At 47.9% G+C, this 17,525-nt stretch overlaps 1 protein-coding gene, 1 non-coding gene and 1 pseudogene across 2 annotated transcripts; all 3 read left to right on the forward strand.

Annotated features, from left to right (window-relative positions):
- Nucleotides 1–454: 454 nt before the first annotated feature.
- On the forward strand, nucleotides 455–590 carry LOC130878859 (small nucleolar RNA SNORA70). The gene has a single exon (XR_009057478.1). It is a non-coding gene; the product is annotated as a small nucleolar RNA SNORA70 (small nucleolar RNA).
- A 5,246-nt stretch (nucleotides 591–5,836) lies between these two features.
- LOC130876722 (serine protease 28-like) lies at nucleotides 5,837–6,688 on the forward strand (annotated as a pseudogene).
- An 8,101-nt stretch (nucleotides 6,689–14,789) lies between these two features.
- LOC130877736 (serine protease 29-like) lies at nucleotides 14,790–16,938 on the forward strand. The gene is made up of 6 exons (XM_057775279.1): nucleotides 14,790–14,839; nucleotides 15,044–15,104; nucleotides 15,252–15,432; nucleotides 15,543–15,808; nucleotides 16,351–16,517; nucleotides 16,598–16,938. The coding sequence occupies exons 1-6, from the start codon at nucleotides 14,837–14,839 to the stop codon at nucleotides 16,760–16,762; spliced, it is 843 nt and encodes a 280-aa protein (XP_057631262.1). The 5' UTR covers nucleotides 14,790–14,836; the 3' UTR covers nucleotides 16,763–16,938.
- Nucleotides 16,939–17,525: the final 587 nt, after the last annotated feature.

Below are 17,525 nucleotides of genomic sequence, written 5' to 3' on the forward strand. Positions count from 1 at the left end.
ATATTTGTAAAGGGAAATTGCTTTCTTTCATTACAACTCAGAACATGAGTCACAGCACTTTTTCAACGGATTTATGCAAACCACCCTTCTCCCCCATGGGTCTTGCAATGAATGGTCTCTGGAGGCATTGTCTTGTCAGCTAGGAAACCTCAACCATTGGTTTAGTTTCTCTTTGTGCCTGTGCGGGGGGGGGGGGGGGGATGACACGGGACACACAAATGCAGTAGTTTGGCCAAATTTAAATGAATAGCGCGCCATAGAGTCTCAGAAGGCAAGAACCAGACATTGCCAAGGCTTTCTGGAGGAAGGGGGTGTACCAGAAACCTCGATGAGTTAAGAGACCATGTGTGTTGGCTCATACCTATAATCCTAGCATTCAAGAAACACAGACAGGAAGGTTGTGGTGAGTCAAGGCTAACCTGGGCTACAGAGATCCTGCCTCAAAACAATGACCCTGAAGCCAAGTAAATCAACCAGGTTTCTCTCTTCATGGGGGCCTAGTGTGCAATGGTTGCCAAGAGCAGCCTCTTTGGGAACGTGTGCAGTCAGGTTACTTATGTGGGTCACCCCAAGGGACCTTACAGACAGTTTTCTGGTGGATATTAACATCTCTGATCTCAATGTTGAACCCAAGCTGGGCTCCAGGCAGGTGCCTTTGGGAAGCCCCAGGGCACAGTAGTCAGGGTTCACACTGGCCAGCTCATCGTGTCCACCTGGACAAAACTAGACTAAGGAACATGTGACTGAGGTCCTGTGTAGAGCCAAATTCAGGTTCCCTGGCCACTGGAAGGTACATTCTTCAAAGAAGCGGCATTTTCATCAAGTTTAATGCAAATGAATTTGACGACATGGTAGCAGAGAAGTGGCTCTTCTCCCATAGCGGTGGGGTGGAAGATGTTCCTGGTCATAGTCCCTGGACAAGGGGCAGCCCACGCATGCCTGAGGGCTTCCACTGTACGTTGCAACCCACCAAATTGCATTCCGTAATAAATCTCACGTTGTATGTGAGAAAACAAACAACAAACAAACAAAAAGATGACCACAAGACAAGCCCTATTGTAGCAAGAGAGGCCTCCAAGATAAAACCCAGGTACACATGCCTGTGCCAGATCTGCTAGGTGACATTGAAAACTGGAGAAAGCTGGTCAGGTGTGCAGCTATCTGGACAAAACAAGATGAATTCACAAACCTCACACAACGCAAATATAAAGTTCAGATGCATTAAAATGCTCTTATTTTTCTTTCTCAAACCGGGTCTGGTGTGGAACGTGCTCCCTGCGCTCCCTGCAGCACCGTGATCCCAGAGCACATCTGCTAATACAGGAGCACTGCAGGGCACCGGTAGGTGACGAGGCCTAAGAATCCAGTTTCTAGTCTTCTGAGACTCCCTGCAGACTAGACTCCCAAAGTCTGCATCACCTTATGTAAGCTGAATTTTAGTAGGATTCCAACAACTCCAGGGCTGTGGGGAGAGCTTGGCTGGAGAACATTTGCTGAGGACACTCAGGGTGCTCAGGAAGCCCCCAAACCAGACAAATGATAGGAAACCCAAGGCAGGGCTCAGCTCTGGTCAGGTGGCCTTGGCAATATCATTGGCCTTGTCCCTGGGGCCTTGGTGGAGGTCACCTGCTAAGAGTGCCTCTTCCCTGGAGAGACTTAATCAATGCCGACCCCCTCCTCAAAAGAATGATTCCACTAAAGCTCACCCTGGGGGAACCAGTTAGCTATACTGGGCTTACTTAGAACACAGGTGAGGGGTTATGGAAGCGTGGATAACTCCAAAGCTATTTTACTGGAAAGTTCACCCAGTACGGGGATGATGGCTCCGAACAGACAACGCTTTTCTCTGATTAGCCTCCCTGAGCCCCTGTACTCTCTACCTCCCACATCCAGACGGCATTTGCCATTAGAGCAGAGTCGCATTAACATGGCCGGTCTACTTTCATTTCTGGTGCTCTGATAAAACATCCTGGTAAAGCAACATTGGGCTTTATTTGGCTCACAACTACAGGTCACAATCTGTTATTGAAGGGAAGCAAAGGCAGGAAGGAGAATAAAAATACGGATCATAGTTCGACCCCTTGCCCTCAGCTAGCTCGCTCCTGAATAGTGCTACTCATAGTGGGCTGGCTCTTCCTGCATCAGTTAACAACCAAGACAGTACCACACAGACACACCCACAGGCCAATCTGAGCTAGATACTTCTTCCTTATGACTCTCTTTCAGGTGACTCTAGGCTGTGTCACTGTGGAAGTCTGAGTAAGAATGACCCCCATAGGTTCACAGATTTGAAGGCTTGGTCACCACGGAGTGGCTCTGTTTGAAAAGATCAGGAGTGCAGTGGGAGGCCGCTTGTTTGTTTCCTGGCTACTCTAGAAATAATCACACAGAGACTATATTATTTAAAACACTGCTTGACCCATTAGCTCTAGCTTCTTATTGGATAACTCTTACATCTTAATTTAAATCTCTATTAACTTATGAATTACCATGAGGTCATGGTCTATCAGCAAAGTTTCAGCACGTCTGTCTCTGGCAGCAGCTCCATGGCTTCTCTCTGGCTCCGCCTCCTGTCTCCCACCATTCCATTTAGTTTTCCCCACCTAGCTCTGTTCCCCTATAGTTCTGCTATAGGCCCAAAGTGGTTCCTTTATTAACCAACGATATTCACAGCATACAGAGGGGAATCCCACATCAAGGAGGTGTCACTGGGAATGGGCTTCGAGGTTTCAGAAAGTCCACTCCAAGCTCAGAGTCTCCTTCTTCCTGAAGAGTCCAAGAATAAGAATATAAAAAAAATAGATTGTAGAAATAAGAAAGTAGAAATAAAGAAATATAAAGTTGTAAGCCTAGGGGAATGAGAACAGCTGTCAGCAGCTTTCTCAGCAGCTTAACGATTAACTATTAACAGTGGGCTACTCCGCTTTACAACCCAGAGCTCTGTTTACAAGGCTGAAGCTGCCCTCTGCAAACTTAGGGTGGCTCTGTAAACTGAGGGTCAGCTTTTAGGTCCCGCCTCCCCCACCACTCATGACCAGAAATTGATGTGAGTTAACTTTTAAATGATGGGATGTATGTGACTTTTTGGTTTTATATTGACCCATACCCCTCCCTGCTATGCAAAACTGGCAGCGTCGGGGAGGTGCAGAGCCTTGGTAAACACGTCAGGGAGGCAAGGGAAAACAGTGGACTAAACACAAACTCTAGCTTAACTGAAAACCTCTGTTAATGAAAATTGCAAAGGAGGGCAATTTGTATCTGAGTTTTACCTTGAGGTTATAAAAATTCCTTTATTATTGCCTAATCCTTACTATAAAAGGGAAGGTTCAAAAGCTGTCCTTTCCCACAGTCTTACAAGCCTGAACTCAGGCTGTGGTCTCAGCTAGCTGATAAGCTTTTTGTGCCCCATCCTTGCGTGACCCTCGTGGACCCAACACTTCCTGCTGCCTGTGGATCTGGATCTGGATCTGGATCTTTCAACTACTCCAGGACCATGTCTGCCTGTCTACCGCCATGGTCTCCGCCATGATGATAATGGACTAAACCCCTGAAAAAGCATGACCCAGTAAAATGATTTCCTTTATAAGAGTTGCTATGGCCATGGTGTCTCTTCACAGTAACAGAATGCTGACTAAGACAGTCACATTGACAAAACTAACCAACACAATCCACCCCTTGTCAACTTGATGCACAAACAAGTCGTTTAAGCCGTAACTTCCCATTCCTTGTCTCCAAAGTCCCATCTGTTAAGATGGTATCAAATAAGTCCAACTCCAAAAAGCCCCCAGACTCTCAACTATGAGATCCTATGAAATTAAAAGAAGTTATAGATTTAATTTTTCTTATCCCTAATGGGAAGAACTGGGGCATAAAGAAAATCATGCCAGCTCTTCTTCCTCTTCCTCTTTTCTCTCTTCCCTCTCCCCAGCCCCTGCCCCCTCTCTCTGTCTTTCGTGTGCCTCCCTCTGACTCTCTGTGTGTCTGTCTCTCTGTGTGTCTCCCTCTGTCCCTCTGTGTCTGTCTCTCTGCCTCTCTGTATCTCTCTCTCTTCCCACGAGGTTTCTCCGCACTCCTTTCCTCTCTCCCCTCTTCCTCCCCTCCCCTCATAAAGAAACCCTTCAGGTGAAAAAGAAAAGAAAAAAGAAAATCACACCAAGGTAAAACTAAAATTCATCAGCGTAAATCCAAATCCTGTAGTTCAGTTTCTGACATATGGGACCCACGCACAATCCTCTGGGCTCCAAAGGTCTCGTGAAGTCCCACTTCTCTGTTTCCTTCAACGTGGAGCTCCTCCCTTAGCCCAGCTCCATTCCACACTGACAGTGCTCCTTGACAGACAGCCCATGGTCCTGGTATCTTCGATACATGGAGTCTCTGCTGCAACTGAGGCTTTTTCTTCCTAAAAGCAATGTCTTTTCAGCATCCTTTACAGGGATTTGACCCTGCCTCAAGGTGTCAAGACTCAGCTGCTTTCCATCCCTCTTCAACCTTGTATTTTCATGTCCTCAAAACCAGGATCATCATCAGAACGATGCTTACAATATCACCAAGTTTGACCAGCTCAGCATGTAGCCTGGTCCCCTCGAGTCAGCTTCTGTGTGCTGAACCTGAGGAAACACGTTCTTATTGTCCCAATGAAACATGGGAAATTTTACTTTCAGTGTTTCAAGTTTGTTTCTTCAGCCCCAGGAATGGATCTAAAGACCCTTTGGATCTCTGTTCCCTTTTTGAGGAAATGTTAACAGGCAAAAACTGATGATAATGATGGCCTCTTGCAATCAGCCAAGAGAATTTGATGAAAATGATTTGTTCAGAGGATCGTGTTCTACCATTAAAAAGTAGACCTAACTTTGCTTAACCATGTCCACGCCGGCCCTCACTTCTATCTTGTCAGTCAGGCGACCCTGGCACAGGTGCCAACCCTGAAGTATAAACAGTCATTAAGATGTCAGCTAAGCATTTCCTGCCCGGTTCTGATGCCCAGGTTGTCTTTTTACTGCCATTGGACATGTTAATGGTGTTTGGGAAAGTCAGGATTTACTCCAGCTGGGTCACCTTTGTCCAGTTTAGATATAAACTCATCCTCTTGCCTAAGGGCGTGAAAATTGTCTGTCTTGCTTCCATCTGAGATATACTTCTGTGTCTCCAAAAACACCGTGCCATAGGCAATCTGAACACACCCACCTGTTTTGGGGGTCTCACAGACACCTTGGTGGTGGTTCTCATTGGAGAAGACCTGGTGTTTTCGGGGCCAAGGTGAGTCACCTGCTTGGCTCTAAGTCACTTCCAACAGCCCCTGTGGAGGGGACAGTGTGTGTCCTGACCCTCCTATGCTGACAGCAGGGACGCTGTAGGTAGCCAGTTACTGACAAATTCTCAGGTCTAGAATTCTTTGGCATCTCTGTTTTGGTCACAAGATGGGTGGGACAGATTGTGTCTGTGGTAGAACTGGGGTCATTTTACTGTAAACTGTAAAATGGGAGAGCCCTGAGTTTGGTAGCACTGCTGGTTTTCACCGACTGTGTGCCTGTGACGTTGTCACAGACTCCAAACTAGAAATGCCCACAGATGCTGGCTGGTGATGCCTCCTCGGGGCACACTCCCCCGATTGTGAAGTGCTGAGCTGGGGATGGGATCCAGGTGTTCTCTGGGTTCCTGTCAAGCGTACTGTGGGGCCCAGAACAGGGAGATACAGAGGCCCATATTCTGAGCGCCATCTTGGTTGTGGGAAGGCTACACCAAGGAGGTATCCAAGGAGGTGAGCGGCATTACCTGGTCCCTGTGGTGACTGAGGCCCTGCATTTCTCAGAGCTCCACCCCCACCCCCCAGTCAAAGATGTTCTTGTTGTTATCCCTGGCTCTCTCCTGCCTGGGAAGCCCTGTGTCCATGGCCTCTGGTAAGTTCTGACCTCAGTAACAGCTTTGCATGAGAAACACTACCCAGACCCCCAACTGTTCACTTTTAAGGCTTACCTGAGCATTGGGTATCAACATCTGGTTCAGGATGGGGATGACAAGAGGCTGGTTCTTGTTGTCTGACTTGTTCACATCATTTTTAGTATCTGTCTCTAAAAGCAAGCCAGTGGGCATCGTGGGAGCCCACCGTAGCCAGAAGGGGGGTGGCCATGGCAGGTCAGCCTGAGAAACCTACAGTTACAAGACAGGTTCCTGGGAGCACATCTGTGGGGGCTCCACCATCCATCCACAGTGGGTGCTCACTGCTGCCCACTGCATCCAAAGGTGAGACACCGCTGGGGGCACCTACTGGGTGTAGGATGTACAGTGGGCCACCCCAGACCAGTGGCCTCTGAGCCACCCAGGGTCTGTCCTCCCGCAGCCAGGATGCCGACCCAGCCTTATACCGGGTCGAGGTGGGGGAAATATCCCTGTACAAGGACCAGGAACTTCTGAACACCAGCAAGATCATCATCCACCCCAACTTCAACGTTTTTAATAAGAGGTTTGACTTGGCCCTGCTGAAGCTGACTAACCTCCTATCTAAGGTACAGGCCAATCTCTTTGCCAAAAGAAAACTTGACTTTCAACTCAAATGACCAATGCTGGCTGGCTGTGTGTGTGTGGGGGGGGTGGCTTCTGGAAAACGGTAAGCTGGAGCTTTAATGTAGAGAGACGGGGGGGGGCATTGCACAATCTTTCCTTCCCTGTCCCTTCCCAGAGAGCTAGCTAGCAGTGTGGAAACAAAGGGTAGAAGCAAGGCTCTCCAATGTCCCAGCTGTCGTACTGGGTAGGCTTCTTGGCCTCCAATAAAATGCCCACAAAAATCAGGGGTATTTTCAGATCTCCTGACCAGGATGTAGCCAAGGCAGAGTCAACCTGGGTTGCCCTGGCTTGAAGCTGTTGCCGCCTTTTGGGCTCTATCCCATGCAGGAGGCAGTCTGATTAAATTTCCGTTAGAGGTACACACTTCTTCGTGTGATCTGGGTACCTTTGGGGAACCAGAGGCTCTAGGCGTACACACACCTTTTTCTTGTATCTGTTGTGGCCATGCACCATAGACCAGGGTGAACTCTCATCTTGGGGTATCTGAGACAAGTTTTCACCACTGGCTTCAGGGCATGGCCCTTGTGCCCTCCAGTTTCTCCAGGTCCACATGCTGTCACTATGACTTTATCACTAAACTCTGCTGGGTTTCCATGTGTCTGTTCCCTCGTGTTCTCTTCTGTCTCTGAAAAAAGAACTCTTACAATGGGAGTTAGGGTTCATCCGAAATCCAGGGTAAGCTCACTAGGTAGACTGCCTCAAATTTATGATCCGCCTACCTCAAGGCTAGGATTAAAAACTTGTGCCATCCCATGATTTATCCCTACTGCTGGTACTGGCTTTTAGGGAACCCATTCTCTTTGGCTGGATACCTTGCTCACTCTAGACATAGTAGGGAGAGCCTTGGACCTTCCCCAAAGCAATGTGCCTTGCCCTCTCTGTAGAGTGCATGGGGGTGGGAGGGGGTAAGTGGAGGGAATGGGAAAGGAGTGGGAACTTGATTGGTATGTATAATGAAAAAAACAGTTTGTTTTCTTTTTTTTTTTAAAGAAAAAAAAAAAAAGAAGAATCCCAGTATCAGCTGGGCAGTGGTGCCGCATGCCTTTCATCCCAGCACTCTGGAGGCAGAGGCGGGCTGATCTCATCTTTTTTCTTTAAATCAAATACTATAAATCTTGTGCTTATGATAAAAACTAAAATCTCTTTATTTCCTCCCACCTCATACATAAAACCTTTATGCAATTTTTTTTTTTGTTTTTTGTTTTTCGAGACAGGGTTTCTCTGTAGCTTTGGTGCCCGTCCCGGAACTAGCTCTTGTAGACCAGGATGGCCTTGAACTCCCAGAGATCCGCCTGCCTCTGTCTCCTGAGTGCTGGGATTAAAGGCGTGCGCTACCACCGCCCGGCTATGCAAATGTTTTGATTCCCCATCTTGGTAAAACTTTTGTTTACACTAAAGTCTTAAAGGGCCAATCTCATCCTTTTCCTTCATTTTCTTTGTATTAAGTCTTTTGAAACTAGCCAACCACAAAAGACTGTGAAGTAGGACCCCAGCCAATGGGAAAAAGACACGGTCACCAGGTGGACTAGACTAAAACCCAAGTGCTTGTCTTGTCCTGTGTGCTCATATCAGTTGGCACGATGGTCTCTGTGACAGAGGGAAGCAGGGCATGCTGGGATATGCCCACTGTTCCGGCTGGTTCTGACCCGCTGCAGCCTTTTCCTTGAACAACAGCGTGAAATTTACAACTCTGCAATTTTTACATAATATATAAAGTTTAGAAACAGCCAAGCATGTTTCTAGTCAGATACTTCGGGTGTTAAATGTACTAAAGTCAACTGAAAATAGTTGTGTACAAAGCATTTAAAGATGTTACCACAGACCCATCTTTAAATAGACCTTGACTTTAAGATGTTTCCTAAGTAGCCGAAGTCTGAAACACAGACATCAGAAAACATAGCAGAACTCTTATGAATATAACATACAGCTTTGCCTTTTCTTTTAAATTTTTTTCAGGTTCTTTTTTTGTTTTGTTTTGTTTTTTGAGACAGGGTTTCTCTGTGTTATAGTCCTGTCTGTCCTGGAACTCACTTGGTAGACCAGGCTGGCCAGTCACTGACAACATAGCACTAAACAACTCTTTTCTTTTTTCTTTTCTTTCTTTTTTAATCTTTTTCGAGTTATGATTTCTCTGTGTAGCTTTGGAGCCTGTCCTGAAACTCACTGTGTAGACCAGGCTGGCCTTGAACTCACAGAGATTTGCCTGCCTCTGCCTCTTGAGTGATGGGATTAAAGGTGTGCGCCACCACTGTCCAGCTACTAAACAATTACTTTAAGAGTCTAGTAGGGCCGGGCGGTGGTGGTGCACGCCTTTAATCCCAGCACTTGGGAGGCAGAGGCAGGCGGATCTCTGTGAGTTCGAGACCAGCCTGGTCTACAAGAGCTAGTTCCAGGACAGGCTCCAAAGCCACAGAGAAACCCTGTCTTGAAAAACCAAAAAAAAAAAAAAAAAAAAAAAAAAAAAAGAGCGTCTAGTAGGGGTTGCGGAGATATCTCTTCTGGAGATACTTGCTTGGTTCCCTGCACTCACATGGCAGTTCACAACTGTAACCAAGGGCTCAATGAAACTACACCACTCCCTGGATACAAAGATAAGCGTATTTGGGGAATCGAACTGCCCAGCTGCCTCTCGGGGGCAGAGAACAGCAGCCCACAGGGAAACACCTTGTCAATTCAGAGAGGACAGGCAGTGATGGGAGGAGAGGTGCAGGGGAACCTAGGGGTTCCAGCCTGGGGGTTGGCACGGGGGCTGTGATCTGTGGCAGACTGCTGTGTTAATCAGGAACTAGGGGCCCTTACTCACGAGAGTTGATCATCAGCCGGAAGTGGGGAGGAGTGACTTTTCTGGTAGCTGAAGCCCACCTTACTAGATCCCTGAGGGCTGCTGAGCTTGGGTTTCTGTTTACCCAGTAACAATCCTGTTTACCTGATAAAGTCCTTCTGTTTAGGACATTGTCACCAGCACTGCCATTTTGAAGGCTTGCCTTGGACCTAACAAGACCATTGATTGCTCTAGTTCCAGGGGATCTGACATCCTCTTCTGGTCTCCAGGGGTTCTGCATACATGTGGTACACTTACATACAGGCATAATATTCATATGCATAAAATAAAAATAAATAAAATATTAAAACCTAACCAAAGCCTATCTTGTGGAGCACATCTTTAATTCCAGAACTTGGGAGGCAGAGGCAGGTGGGTCTCTATGAGTTTAGGACTAGCCTGGTCTACATAGTGACTTTAAGGCCAGCCAAGGATACATTGTAAGACCCCTCTCCCCCAACAAAACAAAGCAAAACAGTAGTCTATCTTGCAGCTTAGACAGAGAAATTAGGTTACTCTGCATCACTAAAGCAAACTCATGTTGCCAGTGAGAACAGCTACATTTTAAAATAAGTGCAGGTCACAGTACTTCAATGCTAGCTAGCCTCTGGGAAGAGCAGCTGAACATAGAACAAACCAGAGGGAAAGCATTTACAGAAACAGGTTTTTATAAGCAAGCTAACATTAGATTTGAACTAGGCTACCCAGGCCATGCTCTCCTGGAGGGTTCTCGTTCTCTCTTTCTTTAATAAATGTCAAAGAAGATGAAGGCACCCTACTGAGGTTCTGCCTGTGAGTCTTGAACTTTTTTTTTTAAGATTTATTTATTTATTTATTTATTTATTTATTTATTTATTTATTATGTATACAACATTCTGCCTCCATGCATGTATGCCTGCACGCCAGAGGAGAGTGCCAGGTCTCATTACAGATGGTTGTCAGCCACCATGTGGTTGCTGGGAATCAAACTCAGGATCTCTGGAAGAGCAGCCAGTGCTCTTAACCACTGAGCCATCTCTCCAGCCCCCGAGTCTTGAACTTTTATTTTTCAAATGTAGTGTTCTGAAACCATAAACAATTCCATGTGATGGCTACGCATTAACTAATTTATCACTGTTTCTCTCTTAAAACCCACATGTAGCTCATTTGACTTCTTAACAAGCACAGAGACACAGAAGAAGGAAGATTGATTGATTGATTTAATGTGTTTTTGTTTGTTTTGTTTTTTTGAGACAGGGTTTCTCTGTGTAGTCCTGTCTGTCCTGGAACTCACTCTGTAGACAGACTGGCCTCAAATGCAGAGATCCACCTGCCTCTGCCTTCCAAGTGCTGGGATAAAAGATGTGTGCCACCATGACTGGCTTTACACTTTTGTTTTTACTGACCTACTTTCAGTTGTGAGCAAGTCAGTTATGAGAGCAGCTTCTATTCTTGTTATTTAGTTTCAGGGTTATGGCTAGGGTGTAGTCCCAATGGAATAAAGACTTTCAATTGTCTATAAACTGTATCTGAGTGATCATCTCTGGTAGGCTCCCTAAAACAATCCTCTCAGAGGTAAAGTCTAGAAAAATTTGCTTTTTTTTCCCTTAAATTTATTTATTTTTATCCTTGGACTTTAGGTTTAAAAAAGACACAGAAGCAATTTTAATTATGTAGTCCAAAATGACCCTAAAGGTTCACACACACACTCAAACATTTTTAAAAGGAGTTCCAATTGTGATTACCAGCTTAAAATGAGCTGACAGTGATTCAGAGCACTAGCTGCTCTTCCAGAGGACAGGATTTGATTCTTAGCACCCACATGGTGACTCACAACTGCCTGTAGCTTCAGTTTTTAGGGGATCTCATACCCTCTTCTGGCTTCCATGGACACCAGGCATGCAAGCTGTGCACAGACAATGATGATGAGAGGACATGGCTGCTCCAAGGCATGGTGGAGGTGAAAGGTTATTGTAGCTGTGTGGGAAAGCATAGCCAGAGGCGGGGACATCTGGGAAAGCCCAGAGCAGAGCTGACCCCAGCCACGTGAGGAGATGGGAAGGAGAAGGGAGAGGGAACTAGGAGCAGCAGCTAAGAGGGCAAAGGAAAGACCTGAGAGACCAGGTAACCAAAATGGCTGGATTATACAGGGAAGGGCAGCTGGGGAAGGGGCATGCCAGTCCCTGGGCTGAAGAAGTTTGGAGTAGGGGTGGGATATGCCAGGCAGGAGGGCCCTGTATCAGATAGGGACTGAGAGATGCAGGGAGAGCCTAGTGACCATATCCACTTTGAAATGTTTAATAGACACCTCAGCCATTTGTCCCAGGTTTGAGACCTAACACATACATGCAGACAGAACATCCATATACATAACATTTTAAAAATATAAGTAAATAACTGGACGGTGGTGGTGAACACCTTTAATCCCAGCAATTGGGAGGCTAGCCTGGTCTATGAAGAAAGTCCAGGACAGCCAGAACTGCTACACATAGAAACCCTGTCTCGAAAAGCCAAGTAAACAAACAAACAAAAAAATAAATTTAAAATTTAAAAGTAGGGCATGGTTAGAAATAAGTTCTGAGGGTTGGAGAGTGGTTAAAAGCACTGGCTGATCTTCCAAGGGTCCTGAGTTTGATTCCCAGTGCCCACATGGTGCTCACAACCATCATGCCGTGTTCTAGTGTGCAGGAATACATAATAAATAAATCAATTTTGAACAAAACTGCTTAAAAAAGAAGGAAAGAAGTTCTGGGTCACAGAGAAAGAGATAACCACTCCAACTGAAAAGTCTGGACCAGGCAAACTTAACACTTGGACAATGGGGTGTGCTCAGAGGGCAAACATATGGAGACAGGAAGCAAGCACATTTGTGGTCTGTAAGTAATAGATTCCAATGATTTTTACCTATTAGTCATGGGATGCTAGTTCTGACACAGGTGGACAAGGAGGCTGTTCTGGACTAAAGCTAGTCCAAGATAAGTTAACTAGCTTCTGCAGCTGCAACATTTCCGCTTCTCCACATCGTTGTAACTGTAACCAGTCACTCGGTTTTTCCAGAATCCTCATTAATAGTGTCTTGATCAGATAGACCTTCAACTTATCAGAACAGGAGCCCTCTTGGTGGGAGAAAAAAGCCCCATTACGCCTTTGTTTTAAGCTGCCAGGCTTTCGTCTCAGGTCATGAGGGTGTTAAAAAGTTGGGCTTTTGTTATCTTAGAAGTTTGCTTCTTTGAAAGTTTATTTTTATTATTTTTAGGTGTGTGTGTGTCTGTGTGATCTCTGTATAGATTTATACATGTGCACAGACCCAAAGATGCCAAAGGGTTGGAAACCCCGTGAGCGAGAGTTACAGGTGATTCTGAGCTGTGCATATGAATGCTGGGAACGGACTCAGGTCCTCTGCAAGAGCGGTAAGTGCTCTTAACAGGTGAGCCATCTCTCCAGCCTTCTTGCTGTCTTACTCCTAGTGCTGCTCCCCTCCCTGTCCTTCCATCAGGGATCTAGCTAACTGCTAATCCTCCAGGTTAACCTTTCACATCTTTCAGAAGCACTTTGCCCAGTGCTAAGATTATCACTAATACATTCTCCTTGTCCCTAGGGCTGGAATGCAGTAGGACACACAAGAAAAACAAGATTTTGCCTTTCCACTCCTCCTGGGTAGACCCTGCTCTGAGACCCTGGTGCCCAGTGCTGTTCCCCTGTCCCAGCTTCTGCCCAACATCCCTTCTTGCAACAAAGCCCTGGGTAGCCACATCCTTCTAACGGCATCCCTGAGACCAGAACCTGGTCACGACCCTCTGGTTGGTCAGTCTGTGGGCTCTTGTGCTAACAGATGCACCCCACTGCTATATGGCTGCTGGCTGTTTCTGATCCTATCATTAGATGTGGCAATGGTCTGGCTGTTGTTATGATAGCCATCCAAGCGTTTCCTGCCAGGCTCTGATGCCCATATTGTCTTTTTACTGATGTTGGACTTGCTAATAGTGTTTGAGAAAGTCAGGGTTCAGGGTTCGGGTTTGAGGTAGCTGTGGGTCACCTTTGTCCAGTTTAACATATAAACCCTTCCTCCTGCTCAGGGGCATAGGAATCATCTGTCTTGTTTCTTTGTGAGAAATACTTCTGCTGCTGAATTCCCAAGAACATGTGTCCTGGGCAGTTCTGGGCACACCTGCCATTCTTTAGGGCCTCACAACACCTGTGGCTCATTCTTATATAACGGGACTTGAAATTTTTGGAACCAAGGTGAGTCCCCACTCTGGCTCTAAGTCACTTCCGACAGCCCCTGTGGAGGGGACAGTGGGTGTCCTGATCCTCCTATGCTGACAGCAGGGACGCTGTAGGGGGCCAGTTACTGACAAATTCTTAGCCAAGCTCTAGAATTCTTTGGCATCTTTGTTTCGGCCACGAGATGGGTGGGACAGATTGTGTCTGTGGCAGAACTGGGGTCATTTTAATGGGACACTGTAAACTGTAAAGTGGGGGTGCCCTGAGTTTGGCAGCACCGCTGGCTTCTACCTACTGTGTGCCAGTGACGTCGTCACAGACTCCAAACCAGAAATGCCCATGGATGCTGGCTGATGGTGTCTCCTTGGGGCACACTCTCCTAGCCGTGAAGGGTTGGGCTCGGGATGGGATCCAGGTGATCTCTGGGTTCCTGCCAGGAACACAGAGCTTCCAGAATCAGGCAGTTAGGTGTCCCTTTGGCCCTAAAAGGGCAAATTCCATTGTAGAGTTGGGAGTGGGGCAGGCACATGACCTATCCCTTGGGTCTCAGCCCTTCAACCACCCAAACACTCCAGTAGCCAGAGCTACAGGAAAGTGTTGTCTAATTGGTCCACAAACAGGAGAGCTTGGCTTGGTCCACTCTGGGCTCCAGGCAACATCTGTTCTCGAATTTGACAGCAAAGTTAGTCACAGAAGCCACAGTCCTGGGTTGTGGGTGTCCCTGACCAGCACTGGGCTCTTAAACCTCAGTTGCTCACTGAAGCAGCAAGGAGGCCCTTGCAGGATGCCCTGGGCAATTTCTGCAGGATACACTGTCTGGGGCTGGATAGTGCACACTTAGCAGAGGACCCTTAGACCTGAAGCTCTTTGTGACATGTGTTGGGTATGGCTGTGTGTTCCCAGCGTGGGGGAGTTGCTCCACTGGAGTCTCAGAGTTAACTATATGGATGGTGGATTGTCTCACCCATAAGACACAGGCTGCATCCAGCACTTCTGAGACACCAGCCTGAGTCACAGCCCATCTCTTCCCAACATTCCTGGTAATGCTACTACAAACAGGGGGTGACACCCATGTAACCCTGGTAGCAAAGGACTCCAGGTCTCCCCTCCCATCCTTCCTGAGGTCATATGCCACTTCCTCCTAGCTCTTCCTTAAAGCAGTGGCTGGGGAAAAGCCTCCTGCCCACTTCCTGGGGCTTAAGGATAAAGGGGCTGAGAGGTCTGAGCAGGAGGACATTGTGGAGATCGGGCATGGTAAGGGCACCATCCTCTCCTTTCCCAGATACCTCCACTGACTTTGGATTTTCATGCTCTCCATCCCAACCTAGGCAAGCCCAGTCCCCGCCACACCTCTCCATGCTCCTGTTCTTGCCCCGAATCATGTTCAAGTCCTCTCCACCCTGACCCAGACTACTTCCAGGCCCCTCCAACTCCCGGCCCCTGTGCTTCTCTCTACAGATGTGGAGCTTGCTGTGTCTGACCCTCCTCTTTGTTGGGTGTACCGCTGCTGGAACCCCAGGTGAGTCCTTATTCATAGCACTTCTTCCATTCTACAGAGCCTCCAAGAAACCCTGTCCCCAGGACTCTGGGGGGCATGCGCATGACCTGCTCTACCCCAGTGTGGGTGGCAGGTTGGGTCTCCTGACATTCTACTTGTTGCTTGCAGAACCTGTGTCTGAGGATGTACCGGTGGGCATCGTGGGGGGTCACAGCGCCCCACAGGGGAAGTGGCCATGGCAGGTCAGCCTAAGGGTCTACAGATACTACACGGCCTCCTGGGTGCACATCTGTGGGGGCTCCATCATTCACCCACAGTGGGTGCTGACTGCTGCCCACTGCATTCACAAGTGAGTTCCTTTGTCATCCAGTGCTGGGTAGGATGAGGGGTAAATCGGAAGGGTGGGGCCAACGCCCCCACCGTACTAGAATATGTCGTCACACTTCTTTCTGCCCTCAGGAGAGATGCTGACCCTTCATCCTTCCGGATCCATGCTGGGGATGTCTACCTCTATGGGGGCAAGGAGCTGCTGAGAGTGAGCCAGGTCATCATGCACCGGGACTATGTCGATGCTGGCCTGGGTTCAGACGTGGCTCTGCTCCGGCTGGAGAAACCCCTGGACTTGTCTGTCAACATCAAGCCTGTCAAGCTGACCTCTGGGTCTCTCAAGATCAACGAGAAGGATGAGTGCTGGGTGACTGGCTGGGGTACAGTGAGCATGTACGGTAAGTATTGGAGAAAGATGTGAGCTGTGGGAACAAACTTGCCATCTGAGGATTCCTTGTGGGTGGTACCAAGGTCCTGGAAGTAGGACCCAGAGAGGAAAGAGAGAGTTGTGGACCAACATGGACTAATCTAGCTACACCTCCAAGTTACTCTAGATATCCATCAGAGTCTCTGCATCTGAGGCCAATGACACAGTTGGGTCCAGAAATCAAGATTCTGAGATGGAAGGATTGGTTCTTATTTTCCAACTAATAATAAAGTATTTTGGAGAAAATGTCAGCAAACAAACCCTTTTGTTTGGCCCTTGACAGACAAGTGGACAGAATCCATGTGTCCAGGCAGTTATGGGTGAACATGGCCCCTTCGGGCTGGCATCCACACATTCTTTTGCACAAAGGAGAGACTGAAGCTCGGAGAAGCCTTAGACAGGGATGGAGCTACACTGGAGAGAGGCCTCCGTCGACCCCCAGGTGGAGCAGTAGGGTCGTGGGAAGGCTAGGGGAATCTATGCACCAACTGGTCCCACCTCTCTTCTCCCCAGCACCACTGCCTCCTCCCTACCGCCTGCAACAGGTGCAGGTGAAGATAGTGGATAATGACCTTTGTGAGGAGCTCTACCACAAAGCCTCCGGCCACCACGATCGTGATCGGAGAATCATCCTACAGGACATGTTATGCGCAGGCACCGAGGGCCGAGACTCCTGCTATGTGAGTCCCATCCACCTCCCCATCTCTGTCCTCATTCCCACCTCAGAGCCAATAACCATCAATGTTTTTTTTTCTTCCAGGGTGACTCAGGTGGCCCCCTGGTCTGCAGGGTGGCAGGCTCCTGGAACTTGGTGGGAGTGGTGAGCTGGGGCTACGGCTGTGCCCTGAGAGACATCCCTGGGGTCTATGCCCGCGTGCAGTCCTTCCTGCCCTGGATCACTGGTCAGATAAAGAAGTTCTCCTAAGACCAGCTGCTGGCCTCATGCTGGTCAGCTGACGACGATGGCTCGGCTTTCGTCACGATTCCCGGACGGCCGTGCAGGGCTTAGGCACTGGAGCGCTGGTGCCCAGTGCGCTGAGCACTAGCTACTGAAGGACACGGCACTATTTCCTGGCTTCTTTAATAAAAATGTGTTGCACATTCACGTTTGAGTTTTGGTGTGAATACAAGTCTGTTTTTTCTCTAGTGGAAACACCTATCAATGCTGTTTTAATGGTTTTATAGACAAGTAAACAAGGGCTGAAGTCACCAGACATGGGGCTCGGGTAGTCTGCACGTGTTCCCCAGGCACCCTGAACGGTTATGAGGCTGATTCTTGTCTCTCAAGCACCTAGCATCCCTATAGCATCCTGGAACCTGGATATGGTGACATTGTGCAATGATAGGAAGGGTGACAATCCCAGGCGTCCAGCCTTGGGACAATGATTCTCTGACCATTAGCAACATCACTCTAGGGCCAGGAGACTGCTGCAATGCTGATGTCCTTCCTGTACCTCATTTTTGTTTTTTTGTTTTTTTTTTATCCCAAGACTCAGTTATCCAGTGTGGCTAAGGTTATCTGAGTGGCTTGGGCTGTTGCCTTGAACTACACACAGTGGCAGCTATCTAATTTCTGGAGTAAGGATGAAGGCCAGCAGCTACACAGCCTCCCTCACAGAGCGATTCTGACCCTGGGTGCATGGTGGGTGGGGGCTGGCAGAGAGGGGCTGACTACTCTATTCACCAGA

This window comes from Chionomys nivalis, chromosome 7, assembly GCF_950005125.1.
Source record: "Chionomys nivalis chromosome 7, mChiNiv1.1, whole genome shotgun sequence".
NCBI classification, from domain to species: domain Eukaryota; kingdom Metazoa; phylum Chordata; class Mammalia; order Rodentia; family Cricetidae; genus Chionomys; species Chionomys nivalis.

Bases quoted from the DNA above. Each gene is read 5' to 3' on its own strand.
- LOC130877736 (XM_057775279.1), top strand. The intron at 15,433-15,542 runs GTGAGTTCCTTT...TTCTGCCCTCAG, and splicing joins GCTGCCCACTGCATTCACAA to GAGAGATGCTGACCCTTCAT. The intron at 16,518-16,597 runs GTGAGTCCCATC...TTTTTCTTCCAG, and splicing joins AGGGCCGAGACTCCTGCTAT to GGTGACTCAGGTGGCCCCCT.